This window comes from Peromyscus maniculatus, chromosome 11, assembly GCF_049852395.1.
Source record: "Peromyscus maniculatus bairdii isolate BWxNUB_F1_BW_parent chromosome 11, HU_Pman_BW_mat_3.1, whole genome shotgun sequence".
NCBI lineage: Eukaryota > Metazoa > Chordata > Mammalia > Rodentia > Cricetidae > Peromyscus > Peromyscus maniculatus.
Window position 1 is genome coordinate 44,489,633 of NC_134862.1, and position 20,990 is coordinate 44,510,622.

Here is a 20,990-nt window from a genome sequence, read left to right on the forward strand (position 1 = left end):
CCTGCCATTTCTCTGAGGCAGGGCTTACAACGAACACTGCTCATGAACTGGACAGCCCTCCTAGAGTTCTAGCTTGATATAGGTTCTTCTTCAAGTCTCAGCTGAGTATGTCTGACGTCACATATGACGACAGTAAAAGCTGAGCTGCCACATCCATGGTGCTACATCCATGCATAGAAATATAACAATAATCTCGGCCACCAATCCTGACAACCCGAGTTCAAGTGCCAGGACTCACAAGGTAGAAGCAGAAAGCCAACTTCGGCAAGTCGTCCTCTGGCCTCCATACATGTGCATGGCATTCATCTGCTCCTTCCCTCCCTCCAAATTATTAAGTGTAATAAATATATTATTAGCCCATTCACTTTTCTCCATCCCTTCTATCATTATCCCAGTGCAAGCCTGCTCTGTCATAGGTGCTTTTCTTCTGCAACGGTCTCCTTACTAGTCACTTCACACTCATTATTACCCATTCTTTCCCTATCTAATAACTTCAGGCAGGGTTTAAAAGCCAGAACTTTTTAAAAAATGATACATCATACTTTAAGTTTAAAATCGTCTAGTGGCATATTGCCTACAAAATCCACTACTAGGTATATAACTGAGAAATATGCCCACATAAAAATGTACACACAAATGCTTATAGTCACATTATTCATAATAGCCAACAAATAGAAACAATCATCAACTTATGAATAGACAAACAATATCCAATGGTGGACTATAAAAAGGAATAAAGGCCTCATACCTTCCTCAATGTAAATTCATGTTGAAAGTACACGAGAAAGAGGCCAGTCATAAAGCCCTCATCTTGTTTCCATTTATACGAAAGGTGGAAAATAAGAAAAATAGGAAATATATCAGTGGTTGCTTAGGTTGCAGAGAGGGGGAGATAGAGAGAGATGAGGGAAATAGGTATAAGATTTCTCCTACAGGTAACAAGAATGTTCAAAATGCATTGTGCCAACAGCCACACCTACTGTTCCACATTCTACAACCACTATCTTTGGATGGAGACATAGCTTGGTGGTAAGAGCATTTGCTGTTCTTACAGAGTGCCCAGGTCCAGTTCTCAGTACCCACTGGTGGCTCACAACCATCTGTAACCCAGTTCCAAGGATCTAATGCCTTCGTGTGGTCTCCACAGGCACCAGGCATGCACGTGGTGTACATATATGCAAACATGCAGGCAACACACACACATAAATAAAATAAATAAGCCTAAAAATAAAATAAACAACCAATGTCTTGCCGCTTTAAACGTGTGGGTTATATGGTATATGAATTATGTCTCTATAGAGCTGTTGGGAATATTCTTCTACTGGTTCATCATAATTCATAGCCTAGAAATCCCAAATCCTCATCACTGGCTGGAAGACACTAACATGATGTAGCTACTTCCCATCCTCTCCGCAAGCCTCATCTTAAACCACTCTTCCCCCAATGTTTCACTTAGATATAAAACCTTCTTGCAGTTTCTCCAAAGAATCTGACTCCACTTAACACTGTCCTTTCAACTGCCATAACTTGCTTAGAAAGTTTGTCCCTAGGGACTGGAGATAAGGGATTAAGAGTATGCGTTGCTCTTGTGGAGGATCCAGGTTCAATTCCCAGTACCCCCATGGTGGTTCACAACATTCCATACCTCCAGTCCTAGGGTATCCAATGCCCTCTTCTGACTTCCCTGGGCACCAGGCACACATGTGGTGCGCATGTGCAGGCAAAACACTCATACATATAAAATAAATCTTTTTTTAAAAAGTTCTTCCCCTAGCTGTTACTCATCCTACAGACCTCTGTCTAAGCATCACACCCTCATGAAAGCCATCTGGGTCCCCCAGGAGAAGTGTTTCCGTAACACACTGTTCATAACTCACACTACTTCTTTATGGTACAGGTTAAGCATCTCTTAACTAAACTTCTGGGGACCAGAAGCACACCAGATTTTGAGATATTTTCATAAATGTAATGAGCTATTTGGGATAAGAAATGCATATCTACACATAAGATTCATTTGTGCTTCTTGTGATGTGTCTCTCACAACCTGTTCATGTTGTGAAGACTTGGTCTCCAGCTGGCAGGCCCAACAACTAAGCAGTGACCAGATCACGACAGCTCACGGATCGGCCGAGCTACAACATTCAGAGGTACAGCTTTATTGGCGGGTTGGTCACTGGAGGGCTGCTCCCAGGAGCTGTCTGGTAGCAGTCCACTTCCTCTGTTGTTCTCTGCCTTCTTGGTTGCCAGACATGAGCAGCTTTGCTCATACACACGTCCACAGTGATGTTCTGCCTCACCACAGGCCCAGAAACAATAAACCAGCCACCCATGAAGTGTAATCTCTAAAGCCACGAGGAAGATAAATCTTCTTCCTATTAAATAATTTCTCTCAGTTTGTCACAGTGTCCAAAACCTGACATATCCACCCAACACACATAACATGAAGATTATCTGATACATTTTTTTTAAGTAATTTTGTATGTGAAGTCAGATATGGTGGCATATGTAATCCTAGAATGAAGGAGGCTGAAGCAGGAGGACTGCCATAAGTTCAAGACAAGCCTGGGCTATATACTAAGTACAAGACCTGCCAGGAGGACTTGGTCTCCAAGAAACAAAACAAAACCAATCTGGAATACGTGTCAAATTTGAAACACTTTCTATTTTCAGATGAACGATGCTCCACTGTATATATCACAGATGTGATAATTTTTACCAGTGCATACGTTTCCTGTAGGTTCATATCATATTTGTCTAGGTCACCTATGTACTACTTGGGCTTAATGTGATTCCTGGTAACCGCAGCAATGAAGATTTTGAAAACAGTGATAGTTAGAACCAAACACGTGACTAACAGCTCTTTGTCTAGTCAATCTTTATGTGTATGAATGCTTTGCCTGAATGTATGCATGTGTACAACATGTATGTGTGGTGCCTGTGGAAGTCAGAAGATGGCCATCAATCCCCTGCACCTGGAGTTGGGATGTTGTAAATCACCATGTGCATGTTGACAATAGAACCTGCATCCTCTACGACAGGAACAAGTGCTGAGCCACCTCTGCAGCGCCACTGCATGCCATTCTTAAAGGCACTAAAATGCACTCTTCGTGCATCTTGATACAGCATACAACAGTTCACTAACATCACAGCTTAGTCCTTTTAATTCTTTCGTTTGGTTCGCTGTCTGTTTGTTTTAGGTAGACAGGGCCTCGTTGTGTATCCCTGGCTGGCCTCGAACTCACAGAGCTCTGCCTGCCTTTGCCTCCTGAGTGCTGGGATGAAAGGCGTGCACCACTCATGCCCAGCTAGTCCTTTGCTTTTACAGTTGCTGCTTCTCGAGGAAATGTGCCCTGGTCACCCTGTTTATTCCGTAGCGGTGTTCAGTGGCTACCTGTGGACGGACAAACAGCTGAAGCACAGTCAAACCCTGCAGCAATGCTCTCTTTGCACTGCAGGTTACGACAGCCAGAGGCAGTGGCTCTCTCTGATTCTCAAACTGACGCAGAAATTCAATCCAGACTGAAGACAAACAGGATTTCTCCATCTTCCCAAGGATCGTAATCTTAATAAATTGAACTTGTTTTACTTCTCTGAGCTAAGAACACTTTGGGTGGGAGATGTGGGTGTATGTATTTGTGTGAGTATGAGCATGTTTACACATATCTGGGGGGGGGGGAGGGCGGTGTCTTCCTTAACTGCTTCTCCACTCTGATCCAGGAGGTCATGGATTGGCTATGTTGCCTGCCAGGGAAGCTCCAAAACTGCCTCTGTCTGTCTCCTCCAAGTGGAGGTCACAGATGTGAGACGCCATGTCTGCTGCTTACATCCTCACACTTGCACAAAAGACTTCATCCACTAAGTCATCTCTCCTGCACTAAGAAACATTTTTAAAGATTTTTTTTTTTTGGCTAATGAAAAGATTGCTCTTAAATGTAGTTTCTCAGATGAAACTAATGGTACTTCTCTGTGCACCAGTAAATACACAAGCGTGACACATTCAAGACTGACTTATAATGTTTACCTGGCTGGAAGTCGATTAGAAGAGGACAACTGGGGGGCCAGGGAAATGACTCAGCTCTTAAGAACAGTTGCTGCTCCTCCAGAGGACCTAAATTTGGGTCCTAGCACCCACATCAGGAGGCTCACAACCTCTTGTAACTCCAGCTCCAGGATACCTGACACCTTCTTCTGGCCTCCAAAAGCACCAGCAACACACATGGCATCCATGCGCATACACACTTGCAAGCACACACGCATACACACACACAGACACACAAAATGCACCACATATACACAAATAAAAATGTCTCTTTTAAAAACAAAAGAGGACAACTATTGGCTCAGAAACCTGTTAGTCTAGAAAATTGATTTTCTTACAATTTTATGGAGAGAAAAACCCAGGAAAATAATATTTTTCAATACACTTGACTTCTCCCTCCTTTCTCACAATGTGTGCTTTAGGTTGTCGTCACAATAAAGAAATAACTAAAAAGTTTGGTACTGTGTCTTTTAGATAGCATTTCCTGCCTTCTCACATACACACTGAGAAAGAGAAACGTATCTTTTTGGATACTGAAAATAAATCAAACTAAAACTCCAAACCTTGATGAAGGTTTGTCTCTGTCTCTAGTCTCAGAAAGCGGTGCCATAGCCTCAGTCTTGCACGTACACTGGATCTTAGAGACCTCAAGCGGGAGGTAATACTCCGCGGTTCTTCCTTTTGTCACACTGGCCACACTCTCTTGATCCTAACAACCACAGAGTGCTCCTCTTCCTCAGCTCCGTCTCCTGCTGAGCCACATCTGCTCTCTCTGAATCCCCCTCTAAAAACACTGCAGTGGAGCGGAGCAAGGGAGGAACACCTGAACTCCTCGTCTCAGGCAGGCTAAGGCAAGCGGATCAAAAGATCGAAGCCAGCCTGAGGGGCACAGCAAGTCTCAACAGCTGCAGACAAGCGGGCTCAATCCCGCATCACCATAAACGTTCATTTCCTTCCGGGGTATTATCCTCACATGCATAAAACTAAACACCTAGCTCTGCTCCTTTGAGGTGTTTTTTTTTCTTCATGGTATTACTTAGCTGCACAGAGTGATCACGAAAACTCAGACCAAAATGAAGGATCTTTCTCTGTGCTTCAAACTCCATATCACAAAAGGCAAAAAAAAAATATGCCTGTCGATTATCACAAGACAAATAGAAAAAAGGTCTGACTATATACAAAACATAATGCTAAATAGTCAGAAATAAGACCTCCACCACAAAAAAAACCTTCCAAGGTAAGACATACCCCAAACAGGAAAATTCAGATCTATTTGAGCTTGGGTCAAGGACTTCATAGCCACTTCTCTGTCTCTTCTGTCAAAGCAGAGCCCTGCACATGCATCAGGAACCTCATACCTCCTCTTCTCCCGGGCTTCCAGAGAGGAGTCTGTTGCAGTGGAGGGGAACAGTGTGGCAGGCGGAACCCCATTGGCAGTGCTGGGTGCAGGGCGATTGGTGATCACACACAGAGGAGTACTCGAAGAGACATCGTCTGTTGTTTTCTCTGCTGCCGAGTCAGCCTGGGATCTGTAAGGCGTCCTGAAATTAACAAAGACAGGAGCAAAAGGAGGTGGTCAGGCACGGCAGACAATAAAACACTGGCACAGAGAGAGGAGAGGCACAGATCTAATGAGAACCTTCTTGCTCGGATTTTGTTTGTTGGTTTGTTAATCCTGAGCTCTTAGATATTGGAACAGTATGATTATACATTTAGTCTGACACCTTCTGCCCAGGATTTTTTTTTTTTGCATGAGATTAAAAAACAAACAAACAAAAATCAGCTGTGGCACAAGGCAAGAGAGTGACATATGCAGGTGTCCTGAATGACTCATTGCCACCTGACCTCCCTCCACACATGCACAGAGATGGGCTCTCACTACAGGTGAGAGAGACACTAACATCACTTACGATCTTAGTCTCCACCTGTCCCTCAGTTCCTGGCAGGGGAACTCTTTGTGGCAGTCCTCAGCCTAGATCGGATGATCATCTTCTTCAATTATCCATTTGAAAATTATTCTACAACCTCAGTCTATTTGGTTCTCTCTCACCTAGCCCAGCAACTGCAGTCTTTGTCCATTTAGCCAAGTGCCTAATTCTCTACATTCACAGCTGCCTAAGAAAGAAACTGAAGAAAAAAAAAAATCGAGCAGGATTCTATATGTAACCCTAACTACAGGCTGCAGCAGCAAGCTGTGTAATTAAAGTCATTTATGTGAAAATAAGATCTTTGTTTCTTAACAAAGAGTCAGGAGCAACACTGGCTCTCCACCCAAAAAGCTATCATTTGTGATGTCACAGCTTGTTGCTGGGGTAACAGAGATCCAAAATTGATACTTGCAGAGATGGGAAAAGCAATGAAAAGCATGAATGTTAAAGATCTGTTTTTCACCTACTCACAATTATTATCAGAAACGTTTACAAGTAGCTATAAACTCACTTCCAAATATGTTGTTAGGATAAGTGTAAAAGAGATAATCAATCATAAAGTGTAAACATGGCATTAAGAAACACATAAAAATATAACACTTTTGAAGACAGAAACTATATCTAAAAAATAAGCTATTTCTCCAGAAGCAATTAATATTTCAGAATAAGGTGATAATGCATATTCATTTTCTCATCTAAAAAGTTGAAAGTTAATTTCTCAGATTTATTAGTATACAGGAAGTACTAATAAAATTAACCAGAAGCACAGCCATAAGGAATATGGTGCCAACCTGGGAACAGTGTGTGTACCTGTAACTCTCAACTACTAGGAGGTTCGAGCAGGAAAATTCCATGAACCCAAGATTTGAGACCTGTCTGGAAAACAGACTCTACCTCCCCATTAACAAACAAACAAACAAACAAACAAAAAACAGAAACAAAAAGCCTTAAGTAAAATTGTATATTTAACAAAAGCTTACTGAAGTTTCTTTTGGGGTTAGTAATGTATTTTGGCTTCTCTGCAGTTTCTGTTTTAAGCTTTATTGATAGGGTCTGATAGGCACTAACTCTCCCCTTCCTCCTTTACACGGGCTCTGGGGCGCAGACTCGGTTGCCAAGCCCGTGTCCCAAGTACCCTTACCTGCTGGGCCATCTCGCCCGCCTCGCAATTTCTTAGGCTGTTGAAATGCCAGAGACTTGATTTGATTTGACAGCCTAACAAAACTCTACTATTATTTTGAAACATGTTATAACTTCATAAGCAGACTCATCAAGGGTAGCCAGGAAAGCTCTACAGCAGGGTAAAAACTACACAACGGAACCACATTGTGCTAATAATCAGCCAGCTTAAAGATCTGGCCCTTCATCTGTAACACAGGAAAAATAATGCTGCATTATGCAGAATTCTCATGATGATGAAACAAAATAATGTCTGCACAACACCTAAATAGTCCCCAGAATAAAATGTAAACTCGGTGTAAACAAACCATGACAAAATAGGTAGGTTTTCCATGGACTAATCTGGATATAAAACCTGCTTCAGTTCCTCAATGGCTTTGTGATCTTGGGCAGATGATTAAGCCTTTGGTTTGCTTTCCTCATCTAAAAATACATACAATGCTTAATATACCAGGGAGCTGCCTGTGAAACTATAAATAACATATGAGTGCCCGAGGCAGGAGTTACCTGACTCATTGTCCCTGACCTTCCTAACAGGTGCCGCATATATTTTTTATATTGTCTTTTGAGAGTCTAATTTCTTTACATTTATTTATTTGTGGGCTGTGGGCTGTGGGCTGTGGGCTGTGGGGTTTGTATGCACGTAGATGTGTTCACAAAGGCCAGAAGACGACTTGCAGGAGTCAGCTCTCTCCTTTGACTATGTGAGATCCAGGGGTGGAATTTAGGTTCCTTTACCCACGGAGCCAGCTCTTCAGCTCTGTGGGCTCCACACTTGTGGGGACAACAATGTACCCACCCCAAACTGACATCTTCCAAGGTCTGTCAGATGCTGGAAATTTCCCAAGAGACATAAGCATAGATCTAGTATTTCTGAAAAGTATGAATTTAGAGGTCTTTCTTTGTCTGCTTCCCTCTTGTCCATTACTTCATATGCAGAATGCAGCCTCCAGGGCCAGAGCTCCAGCAGTTATTCTGGACTGTGAGGTAAGCCTGGGAAATAGAATCCATGATGTAAAGAAAAGAACTGGACCTTTCAGTGACTTTGAAGCTACTGTGCTGCCTTGTTTCTTGTCTTTCTTACTTACAAGAAAAGAAACCTTCTCATACTTAAAGCAGTATTCCAGGAATTTACTGCTGCATGTGAATAAATCAAATCCCAGCCTACAAATCCCTTTTGTACAGAAACTAGTCCAGTGCCTGTCACAAAATAGGTTCAATAACAGTCCCCAAGGGCTGGACAGATGGCTCAGAGGTTAAGAGCACTGGCTGCTCTTTCAGAGGTCCTGAGTTCAATTCCCAGCAACTGCATCTATAATGAGATCTGGTGCCTTCTTCTGGCCTACAGGCAAATATCCAGCAGAACACTGTATATATAATTAAAATAAATCTTAAAAACAAAACAAAACAGTCCCCAGTTTCAGCTCTGTAATTTCCTCAGTGCTGAGGGTTGAACTCAGGACCTTAGGCATGCTAAGCAAGTGCTAAACACTAAGTTAAATGCCCATCCTCCTGTTTGGATTCTTCATCGTCAGTGATAATATACAGAATGTCAATGAAGTTGTATTATTATGGGAATCTAGCAAATTTCTATGTAACTATACAGTATTATCATTAGAGTCATAAATCTGAAATTTCTACATAATTATAACAGTATTAATGATAATGCATTATAAAATAGTTCTTTCTAACCAAATTAATGGCAATTGTTTGTTTCAGGGAAAGAGATCTATTAAACTGGCAAACATCAACCAAGCACCACCATAACAGGTGTTCTGGCAACAACACTACCAACATTTCTATTTTTTTAAACTTTCATTCTACCAAAACAAGACCCTCAAAAGCCATATGGCAAAACCAAAAGAGCCTCCAACACCCAGAAAAGGGTAAAAAAACCTGCGGTGCCAAGTGCAGCTCATAGCTGGAGAAATGCTCTGGGTGAGAGCACTCGATACCTGATGATCATGCAGAGGACCCAGGTTCGGTTCCAGCCACCGCTGTGGTGGCTCGCACCCACCTGAAAATGCAGTTCCAGGAGACCCGGTGCCCTTTTCTGGCGTCAGCAGACGCTACACACATCTGGTACACTTAGAGACAAGTAGGCGTAGATAAATATGCATCAACTAACTATGTATGTGAGGGTGTCGACTGGCTGTGGTGGTACATGTCTTTAATTGCAGCACTTAGGAGGCACATCTCTTAGTTCAAGGCCAGTCTGGTTTACAAAGTGAAGTCAAAGTCATCCAGGCCTACACTGTGAGACCCTGTCTCAAAATAATCAAACCAAAAAGGAACTGAAGTCCTGTTGTGCTTTCACAATGATACTCTACCATGCAACCTTCAGATGAATGGAAAACCAAAAAGATACACTCCTAGAACATTGTGTCTGCAAACAAAAACCTCTCCGTCTCACTGCGCTCCCAAAAGAATACTAATTGACATAATTCTCAGAAGGCTACAGGAAGTTTTTGGAACATAGATTAACTTTTCTTCTGGGTTTGTATGTCATCTTCCAAAAGACTAAACACATGGGATTCTAGAACATTAATCAGTAAAATACAGCAATATTTTTAATATATAGTTTATTATCCTGGATCTGATTCTAAAACTGTAGTCACATTGGAAAGGTGGTTGAGAAATGAAAGCAATCATGCTGCTTTGACCCCTGAACATCAAGACAATGATATGGATTCAGTGCTATTCAATGAGCAAGTGCTGACTGGCTAGTAAAGTCAAAACAAAAGCATCTTTGTTAAATTCTGGGTACTGTCATGGGAGTCTAAACTTACTTCTACATTGACAAGCCTCTTTGCTTCAGATCTCCTATGTGTTTCCAGAAGCATTAACTGTGATGACCCACTCAAACGGCTCCAGGAAGCCTTACCTGACATGCTGTACAGACGCAGGAGTGTTTGTACTGACTGGTGCAGGGCAAGAGGCAGGTTGCCACTGGCTGCCCCAAGAGGTGGATGAACCAATGGCAATGGGTGAGGTAGCAGGAGATGAATTGCGATTGGCTGAAATGTAGGGACTTGTGGGGTCACTACTTTTACCAAATGAAGAACTGCAAAACAGCACACAGTCACTTTCTTCAGGACATGCTGCTCACCCACCCACCCACCGTTTCCCAACACCACCTTCCCACCCCGATTGTGCATGGGAAAGGAATGGAGGCCAGAGAGATGGCATGGCAACCAGGAAGTGGAGAGGTAACTCCAGCCAGAGCTGGGTCTCCAGCAGCAAGCAGGCACTCATCCAAGAGTGAAACAAGCATCACTCTTTGAAGAATGATTTTTTTTTTTTGATCAATCATCCAAAAGAGTAAATGAGGAGAGGTGGCAGTCAACAAGGAAAAGCAAGAAAGTAGAATACATGACAAGAGACTATTCTTAGAAGAAAAAACAACCCCGAGCAAACCCAAGGCCCCAAATCATGCACCATGACCACCTACACGAGAGAGAAGTAATGCTGCAAAAGCCAGAAGACCCAAGAATTGGAGGAGGTCTTGAAAAATCACAACAAAAAAGGAAAGGAAAGAAAGGAACAAAGAGGAAAAAATGGCTGCTGCAGTCATTTAATTAAAAAAACGTCTTAGGGAGGATTTAAAGCTTTAAGTCTACAAAGTAATAATGTGCAGGCAAAAAGACATGGGGGTTTGTTTGCTTGTTTTCAACTGAAGACCTAAGGACTATCTCAACTGCAGTGAAACATCATTGGGTTAGAAGTTTGTAAATGCTTTCTGACTGAACCAGACACTAGAGGAGATGATAAAAGGCTGTGAAACCTCCACTAGAAAAGCAGCAATTTACTGAGCTGTATGAGACTAGTTCCTGGCTAAATACAAGAGATGATGTAGAAAATTCAAAGACGACCAAGGCTTGGCACAGCTGGGGGAGGAGAGATTTCTTCTTGCACTTTCTATTTCAAATGGTGATGGCATACAATTCCTTCTTCTTGGGAGGATCACAAAGCTTTATAAAACCACTCTCGGGTTACAGAAAAGGAGCACTGGCAATTGAAGGCACCAAGCAAGTTATAGATCTTTTCTCAAAAAGTGCTTATGTAACTAAGCACAATTTGCGGCCCTTTCATGTTCTGCTCACTATAACTTTGCCCAAACTACATCAAACCAAAGCCACTCATCCATTTGCTGATAAACTTGGGTCATGAACATCAACAACCTCACCCCCTAATAACTCCACAGTTGGAAACTAAATTGAAGTTTTCTTTTTTCCTACCTCTAGAACATTATTCTATTAGAAAAGTTTCTTTGATTTTGGATTTGATTGTAAAAAATAGTGATATATCTTGGTAATTCAAGGCCTTTCCTTTAAGAGAAATGGACGATACCCTCATAAAGCCCCAAACACCTGATCTGTCTAATTGTCAGTGGGCTTGGCTGTAACTCAGTTGGTAGTATGCTTGCCTAGCATACGGAGGCCCTGGGGTCAATTCCTAGCCTCATAAATGTGTGTGGTGACATATGCCTGTAACCTTAGCACTCAGGAGGTGGAGGCAGGTAGATCAAAATTCCAAGGTTACTTTCAACTACATAGTAAGTTCAAGGCCAGCTGAGGCTACATGAGGCCCTGCCTATATAAATAAATACATAAAATAAAATGCCACTGAGATCACTGAGCTGTACTTGTATACTTTCAAAGTCAAGACCTTTCTTAGAATGTACCTGCAGAACTGAAAAATTAAAAGGCAGTGGTATCTATTTTCATTATAGCTTATTTCCCATGTTTCAACACTAACTACCTATCAAGAGCCTTCCTGGTAGGTAGAAATAGTTGTGATCACAAACAGCTAATCTGCTCTCTTAGTCTTGGCCAAAGCCTGTCTCTAAGGTAGCCATCTAGAAAGCCTGATGATGAAGGCAGGAGGCGGCAGCTGAAGGGTTAAGTGGAAGTGCAGAAAGAATTCAAAGTAAGCAATGAAAAACAGATTCTTCTACATCAGCAGCAAAATCCAAACCAAAATATTACTAAGTGTCTCTTATAGCTTAATGGTTCTGGCAGAGGTGCTTTGCTTGCTGGCTAGCTGGTGGCAAAGAAAATAATTGCAGCAAAGAATACAGATGAGATCAAAGGAAACCCATGTACCTTCTCTGCACACCAAACTTGCGAGTTTCACATCTTGATGGATCTGAGGGCCATTAAAGTCATAAAAAAACAAAAACAACTCAAGTCCCTAAATTAACAGGCTCAATATGAAATGTCTTAAATCCAACAGAAAACTGTTCCCGTTTCCCACTCCTTACCACCCTGCCGTGCCCCCCCTCCCACCCCCAAGTGGAACTGGGATGAAAACTACCCTAGTTTTAGAAAAGGGAAAACCAAGACTAGGCAAGAGTATATAAATTCCATTTTCCCCAGAGATCACTAGATGCTACTTCAGACTGAAATTTTAACAGGGCCAAAAGGATGGAGTGTAAAGTCGGGTCTGTAGTAAGGATTGGAATTGGCTTACTTTAATCCAGTTATTAAGAGAAACAAATCAATGTTAATTTAGTGAAAATGTTGATCCCCAAATCTAAAAGTCATTCATTGTTGTGGTCCTAATTGGATATAAAAAGCATGCAACCGTTACCCATACTCCCATGATGGGAGCGAAGGAGGACCACCCCCACCCCTCTGCAGCTGGTACCTTTTCAGGTAAGTTGACACATAAGTGGAGGGAGCAGTTGTCTGGGGGGTTTCACTTCCCTTTGCTTCATCCCTCCACGGCTGCCTGGTGTAGGAGCCACTCCTCACTAGGTTAGCAGCTGACTCCCTGTAGAGGCAAGAAAGAAAAACCAACAAAGCAGTGATTCCTACCACCGACGTGGACTACAGACAGAGAGAAGAGCCAATGGAAAGCTGTAACACACTAAAGAAACAGGCACATCTTTCAAGTGATTCTGTGGTCTATACCTGTTTCCTGTACTAGTGTTGGCTTTCTTCTGTTAACATTAAAGTCAACTCATTCAACAGGTACCAAATTATACCTCACAACTGCTGTGGGACGGTCTGTATGTCAAATTGCTCTGATTGGTCAATAAATAAAACACTGATTGGCCAGTGGCCAGGCAGGAAGTAGGTGGGACAAGGAGAGAAGAGAATTCTGGGAAGCGGAAGGCTGAGGGGAGACACTGCAGCCACCGCCAGGACAAGCAGCATGTGAAGATGCTGGTAAGCCACCAGCCACGTGGCAAGGTATAGATTTATGAAAATGGATTAATTTAAGATAAAAGAACAGTTAGCAAGAAGCCTGCCACGGCCATACAGTTTGTAAGCAATATAAGTCTCTGTGTTTACTTGGTTGGGTCTGAGCGGCTGTGGGACTGGCGGGTGACAAAGATTTGTCCTGACTGTGGGCAAAGCAGGAAAACTCTAGCTACAAACACAACCTTTTGTGATGAGGAGTCCCTTTTTATTCTCATTCAAAAAGCACCCTGCAATGACCCCCCAGTGGCAGGCTGCAAAGGAGCTAATGAGAAGGAGAAGAGGAGAGGTGCTGCTAGGTGCCTCTTCAGCATTACAAACCAGAAGATTCCCAGAAGGGGCTGCAGTAGGGTCCTGCACTCACACTCAAGAACTTGGGGTCTCTGCTGTAGAGGCTGTACCTACAACAGTCCTTCTTGGGCTTCAACATTCATTTAGATCACTTAGGAAATTCCTGTTCTCACTCCGCAGCTCTGAGCTATAGCCTGAACAGCAGTTCCAACAACAGGCTCCCAGCAACAGGGTCCTAACAACGGGCTCCCAACAACAGGCTCCCAGCAACAGGCTCCCAACAACAGGGTCCTAACAACGGGCTCCCAACAACAGGCTCCCAACAACAGGCTCCCAACAACAGGCTCCCAGCAACAGGCTCCCAACAACAGGGTCCCAACAACAGGCTCCCAACAACAGGGTCCCAACAACAGGCTCCCAACAACAGGGTCCCAACAACAGGCTCCCAGCAACAGGCTCCCAACAACAGGGTCCCAACAACAGGCTCCCAACAACAGGGTCCCAACAACAGGCTCCCAACAACAGGGTCCCAACAACAGGCTCCCAGCAACAGGCTCCCAACAACAGGCTCCCAACAACAGGCTCCCAACAACAGGCTCCCAACAACAGGCTCCCAACAACAGGCTCCCAACAACAGGCTCCCAGCAACAGGGTCCCAACAACGGGCTCCCAACAACAGGCTCCCAGCAACAGGCTCCCAAGTGATACCTGTTGGGAGCAGCATGCCATGGGAAAAAAAGGGGGGGAAGGGGAGAGGTCTAGATTGGGTTCTGCCTTGAAATGCAGCAATATTTTAAAATCTTCATTATTCATTTTAATTCATTCTTTAGTGAAGAAGGCATTAAATTTTACTTCCTCACACATAGAAGCTGATCATGTCACGTAAACAATCTGTTCAATGTTAACTATGTGGTATACAGTATACTAGGCATGGCCAGTGGCTTGAGAAACAGAACAGAGCCTGCTGGGGTACGAACACTAACTCATACTGGGTAAGGTCAGAGTCCTACAGACAGTAGTGTCTAATCTGGAGTTACAATGTAAAGGGTGAAGAACTGACCAAGAGAGAAAGCAAAGGCTGGGAAGTATCTGAGCAGAACGTCAGGCAATCAATCCATAATGTACTGAGAACGCCGTGAGACAAGGCAGAAGAACAGCCGGATCCTGTGCCCAGAGGGCTGGAAGAAACCATCTTTTGGCATGTACTGTGATTACCTGTTCTCCTTTTCTTCAACGTCACTTGTGCTGCTGAGCCTCCGGGGTGCCAGCGTACTAAAATAGCTTTTGTTTTCTCTATCCTGTAAAAAATAAAAACATGTAAAATGCAAGCAAGGCTCCAGAGTGACACAGCATAGAACATTTCTGGTAAAAAAGCAGGACTCTGCCGGGCATAGCTGTACACCTGTCATCCCAGCCCTTGGGAAGTAAAAGCAGGAAGATTTTAAGTTCAGGGCTAGCCAGAGCTCCAACAGTGAGACCGCCTCAAATCTCAAGTAGGGAGGCATAAGGAAAACTTACGACAGTTACATATTCTCCTATCTGGATTCATCCTTAATTCTACTTCAAGTGGCATTACAAAAGGTGAGCTTTCAAAAACGTATTCTTACCTTTCCTTCATAAAAATCTGTATGGAGGGAAACAACTGTCAAGAGGAAAGTCAGGATGCTCCAGTGAAGAAAACAGCACAACTCAGACAAAGGGCAGCTCTGAGAGGAGTGACAGGGTCGGAGAAGCCACAGCAGCTCCCTGTGACGCCCTGCATACACCAGTCTCATTGGGTCTCCAGCTATTTTCCCTTGGCACACAACCTCCCCAGTGACACACACAACAGGCAGACTGCAGGTCATCCAACCACTAGAGCTCATCCCTTCAAGCTGAGACCCCAGAGAAGAACACTAAGTGAACCTAGTGAAATCTAGAACCAAATTCTTCTTTGATGAATATAATGGTGAACTGCTCGGGAAGTCAGCCTAATCATATATTTCTATACATGAAAAATAACAGGTTAACATTTTTCTACCAGGCAAGGTAAGACAGTATCCACCCGGAATTCCAGCATTTGGGAGGCTGAGGCTACAGAGCAAGTTCCAGGCCATCCTGTCTTAATTTTTAACAAAGAAACAATAAACCACTGAGTGCTAATGTGCCCAGCTGCATTAAGGTTCAAAGTTCAACGCTGCTTGCAAACATCAAAAGAGTAGGTTTTCCTGATACTGATTCAGAAGAACCATTTGGGCCATGCTCAGCTTTCTGAGTCACTGTTTTCTCTAGGAAAAGTAAGAAAGAATGAACACAGAACAAGCCAAAGGGAAAAGCTATTTTTAAGACTTTCTTTTTTGGCTGAGAAAGACACTAGCAAATACATAACTACTTGATGAAACTACGGAAGTGTCAAGGCCAACAGACACCCAATGCCGGACTCCAAAGCCCCTCATCCTTCTGTAATGAGGAATTACTTTCGTTCTCCATTTTAAAAACATCTTCACAGTCTTTGTTCTTCCACAGTCAACTTGGGGACTAGAAAATACTTCCACTTGTTGTCGGGACTGAATTTGCATGAGAGAACACTGCCTTGGAATGCCCTGCAGACCCCTTCCCCCCCCCTCCCCCTCCCCCACTGCACCTTGTCTTTGTCGTCCAGCAAAGCTGAGATCCGAGGGCTTGATGAGGATCGGTAGATGGAGGAGCCTCGATCCCGAAAGGCTTCCCTGGAGTTGGCCACTTCGCTCAGCATATTGTGACTGCCAGTTTTTCTGAGTCCCAGTCTCCACGAAGAAGGAGATTCGTCTTTGGGCTCTTCTGCCTTGTTGAAAAGACTGGACAGCTATGAGGGAAGAAAAAGAAGGGGGAAGTCCTGATGATCTATTGTGATTTTTCCTCTCTGCTTTCCCACCTGACGAAGCTCGGTGGAGCAGCCCAGGATGTGCTTGCTGAGGAACAGACCTCATCTGCTAGATGCTCCCTCCCAAGGGCTCTTTCTTCAAAGCCAGCAGTGAACTCCAATTCTTAGTGCTCCTACCCACAGACGTGCTCTGAGAAAGGAAGCCCTTTTGCTGTCCTTGTGAACCAGCACTGTCCCGAAGCACCAGGAGATCGCTCTGGTGAATCATTTTCTTTTGACTTGCTGGTACTTGAAAGTAAGCTCCTTTTCTTCTCTATGTCTCAATGCACTTATCTGTGAAACTGTGATAATGAGCTTAATTCTTCCCCTGATACAGTCTGAAGAATCAGGGTGAGCTAATGTATAAATATATGTGGAGGCAGTGTTCTTCCATGTGATAAGCTAATTGTTTCCTTTTATTGAAAGTATATTTTTTTTCTCACATAATATAACCTGACTACAAAATTTCCCTTCCCTCTACTTCTTACAGTTCCTCCTGACCTCCTCTCCCATCTGGATCCTCTTCCATTTTACCTGTCACTAGTAAAGGAATAATAATAAAATAAAACATAATAAAACAAAAACTAACACATTGGAATTGGACAAAACAAACAAACAGAAGGAAAAAGGCACAAGAAACAGAGACACACTCAGGAGTCCCAAAGACACTAAACAAGAAGCCATAACCTAAGTGTCGAGGACCTAGTGAACGCCACGCAGGCCCTGTGCATGCTGCCTCAGTCTCTGTGAGTTCACATGAGCTTTGTTAATGCGGATTTAGAGGGCCCTGTCTCCTTGGTGTCCTCCACCCGCTCTGGCTCTAACACTCTTTCTGCCTCCTCTTCCTTAGGAGCTGAGGGGAGGGATTTGATGGAGAGATCTCATTTAGGGCTGAGTGTTTCAAGGTCTCTCATGTGATATGTTAATACTATTGGTAACTCCTCAAAAATCTAACTCTAATATTAAGGAAATAATCTATTTATATTAAGCAGCAATTTCAAAGAGTTTGACATTTTATTGAGCAAGAAATTTTAAAAGATAAATTTTTTAGAGGTGAGAAGGTCACCATCTTTCTTATTCTGCCTAAACAAAGCACCTTCCCAAGAAGTCAATAGCTCACCATCACAACTGCGTTAAAAAGAACATCCAACAGCATTTAGAAGGCAGAGGTAGGTAGACCAAGGTCGCACTCAGCTACACAGTAAGTTTGAGGCCAGCATGGCCTATGTTACCTAAGACCTGTCTCAAAACCACAGAGAAGGAAAAGAAAGTTTCCGGCGGGATGCAGCTCAGTGGTACTATGCTGGTCCAGCATGTTCAAGAGCCTAGGTTCTAGTGTCAGCACTAAAGACAAACAACAACACTTCATGGGCAATTTTACATTGTCATTTTATAAAGCAGGGAAACAGGCTGGAGATATGGTTCAGTGGTAGAGTGCGTGCTTAGTGTATACAAGCAAGGTTCAGTCCCTAGTGCAGAGAAACAAAGAAAGCAGGGAAACATCACAGGCTAGCATTAGCTCAGAAAGCAGATCAGGGTCTTTAGGATATAACTGGTCCTTCAGGTGCCAGGCAACAGTGCCCCTCCTAGGGTCTAGGGACCTTTTTTAAAAAATCTTGTCTTTCTACCAAAACCAGGTCATGTCTGTTGGTGAGTAGAGTAAAAGTCACTCATCTCCATCCATCCTGCATTCAGATTTTCTCCTGTTATCAGTCACCTAAATACACACTTATGAATTCCTTCCTTTTTATAAGCCACTGACGCTAATGGGAATTCTTCCTCCTTTCCCAGTATTACTTTAGCATAGAGGACGTATGCATATTTGTATTTCCTAAGTTGGTATTGTTCTTTTATAAAACATAGGTGTGCAGACACCCCTAGAAGTAGTGCCAGTCTCTGAGGAGCAAGTAAATGACTGGATAACTAGCAAAGATGGCACGCTATCTAAAGCCTGATTAATGATTCACAATGATGCCTCTAAAAATAAACAAGGCCTGGCTAGACTGTGCTTCATTTCCCTTAAGGTGGCCAATTAAAACCTCTAAGGCCAGCAAGCTTTCCCAATTGCCCATTCCAAAAACTCAGAGCAACTCTGTCTCTCGGCCAGAAGCCTACAGCTTCTGAGAGGCCTACATAAAGTTGTTACGGGAGTGCTGTGGCATTTCAACAAGTCCTTCTTCTTCCATCCTCGCCCGTCATATAGGGCAGCAGCCTCACCCATAAGACTGAACTTTCCATGAGAAGTAGACAAAGCAATTGCCATCAAAACATTTCTGGACACTGGATGTCTTCCTGACAGTCTACCAGTCTACCTTGTATACAGTCATCTTCATTGTCAATAAGAAGAGAACAGCTCAAACACAGAATTGTTTTGGTCTCTTTCATCCTGTTATTGTAACACATCTGTAGCCATATTTGTTTGGTATTGGTTTTTCAAGGACTTGTGGGGCAACGTTATGGACAGGATTTTGTGTCCCTCCAAAACTCATACTGAAGTCTTAACTATCACTCCTGCATCTGGACACTGGGCCTCTGAGGAAGCGACGAGGTCGAGTGTGGTCAATGCGTGGGGCTATTGCCCTTCTAAGGGAGGGCACCAGCACTCTTTCCACATACTAAGACACAGCAGGAGGCATCCTCAAGCACAAGACAGCCCTTCAGAGGAACGGGACTGGCCAGCACACTGTCCTGCGAACTCTCCAGCCTCCAGAATGGTAAGAAGAAAATTTCTGTTTTTTAAGTCACAGTTTATGGTATTTTGGTGTATGAGCCTAAGAGAGGCAAGAATGTACTCCTACTGTTTTGCAAGAATGTGTCTTTGAGGCCTTTGTAAGTGTGTGTTACTGTAGTAGAGTGAAATACACCTCAAATCCATTCCAAAGTACTCACTCTCCTAGCAGAAGAGGCAGAGAAGGTGTTCTGAGCTGGGGCTGGGATCTGCTCCATGATACGACTCTTGCTTTCAGAGTTGGAATGGCTGACAGTGGCTTCTGGCTTTTTATCTGTTATTTAAGACAAGAGAAGCAATAAATATAAATATGGAAATCTTATCTTTGTGTGTATAAATCCCTTTCTATTAAGGAAAAAATGTTCTGTCATTATCAAAGCAGGTTATTAGGACATGGGATGTCTGAATTCACACTAGGACAAATTCTAGCAACTGTGGGTGGAAGAAAATAAACTCAAGGATATCCTTATCTTGGTAGGCTCCAACTTCTGATAAAAAAAAATGTCTCCACATTAGAGTGTGAGTGAGTGTGTGTGTGTGTATTTATATCGTATGCAAAATTCATCATTATAAAGAATCTGTTCAGTTCTGTAGGGAAGTTGGCTGGGAAATGAAAACAGAAAATGCGTAAGACAGACTTTGCTTTCTAGGTAATTACAATAAAAAAAGACACATTATAATAATAAAAACACAAGATCTTATGGTTGATTCAGATCAACAGGTGCTGTAGATTTTAAAGAAGGGCAGAGCCTCTGAAAGCTGATACAATCATTCAAGATTCTCTAAAAAGCTCCAGAGAAAGTGGAAAGACAGACGGATGTAGAGGAGGAATGATGTCTCGGTGATCACAATCACACATCTGTTGGTTAGTAAGTGACTGGCCTAATTTAAGGAATGAGTAATTCCTGGAGTTACAATAGGCCCTAACAGGAGAAAGGATTCCAGGGCGTGTTGATTAAGTTTCAGAACTTTAGTAAACGGACCCACATAGCTAGGCGTGGTCCAGCTCAGCAGGGTCAGCAACCAGAAAGCTGTCTGCCTTACATATGGCTGTGTATCAGTTAACAACTAGCACGGAGCCTGTACCCAGTGGCTATGATTCTGGTATTTATGCTCTGAGAACAGATCCAGAGTAAACTTCATGGATCCTGTGATGATAATAATAAGCTATATCTAACTGTGTGACACTAAGTTACACATCTATATTTGAAGCTCTGTTTTCTAATTAACTAGAGATTTAAAGAATTATTTATTTATTTATATATTTTTTAAATGCATGAGTGTTCTGCATGTATACCTGCATGCCAGAAGAGGGCACCAGATCCCATTATAGATGGTTGTGAGCCATCATGTAGTTGCTGGGAATTGAACTCAGGACCTCTGGAGGTGCAGCCAGTGCTCTTAACTGATGAGTCATCTCTCCAGTCCCTAACTAGAGATTTTAATTTTTGCCTTAAGAGTGTTTTTATGAAGATTAGAAATAGTACTTTTAGACTGCATATCTCATTGGCTATAGTAAGCCTCTTTCTGCTTTTAATACTATCATTTCATAGTTATTATAATAATCAAGGCATTCTCTAAGTACTAAATATATCTAAACTCCCAAGAAATCCAGCTTACAAGCCAAATGAAATAGATCGTTACAGTACTGGCTGCCGATGCATCGTGACTCCCCCTATTAGGGCCTATTGTAACTCCAGGAATTACTCATTACTTAAATTAGGCCAGTCACTTACTA

General features: G+C 42.9%; 1 protein-coding gene across 14 annotated transcripts in view; it reads right to left on the reverse strand.

The window, feature by feature from the left end:
- Positions 1-20,990, reverse strand: part of Ppp1r12b (protein phosphatase 1 regulatory subunit 12B) — a 213,777-nt gene that overhangs the window by 116,126 nt on the left and 76,661 nt on the right. For 9 of the 14 annotated variants that reach the window (XR_013043272.1, XR_013043274.1, XR_013043273.1 and 6 more), the window contains 5 exons: positions 19,414-19,526; positions 16,267-16,467; positions 14,859-14,941; positions 12,796-12,921; positions 5,398-5,580 (listed from right to left, as the gene is read on the reverse strand). Coding sequence is in view for 7 of the 14 variants with exons in the window: in XM_006982456.3 (XP_006982518.1) it covers positions 5,398-5,580; positions 12,796-12,921; positions 14,859-14,941; positions 16,267-16,467; positions 19,414-19,526 (706 nt within the window). In the remaining 7 variants the exon portion in view is untranslated. Of the gene's footprint in view, positions 1-5,287; positions 5,581-10,030; positions 10,211-12,251; positions 12,295-12,795; positions 12,922-14,858; positions 14,942-16,266; positions 16,468-19,413; positions 19,527-20,990 lie in introns of all 14 variants that reach the window. The other 5 variants (XR_013043276.1, XR_013043277.1, XM_042258187.2 and 2 more) reach the window with 5 other exon arrangements.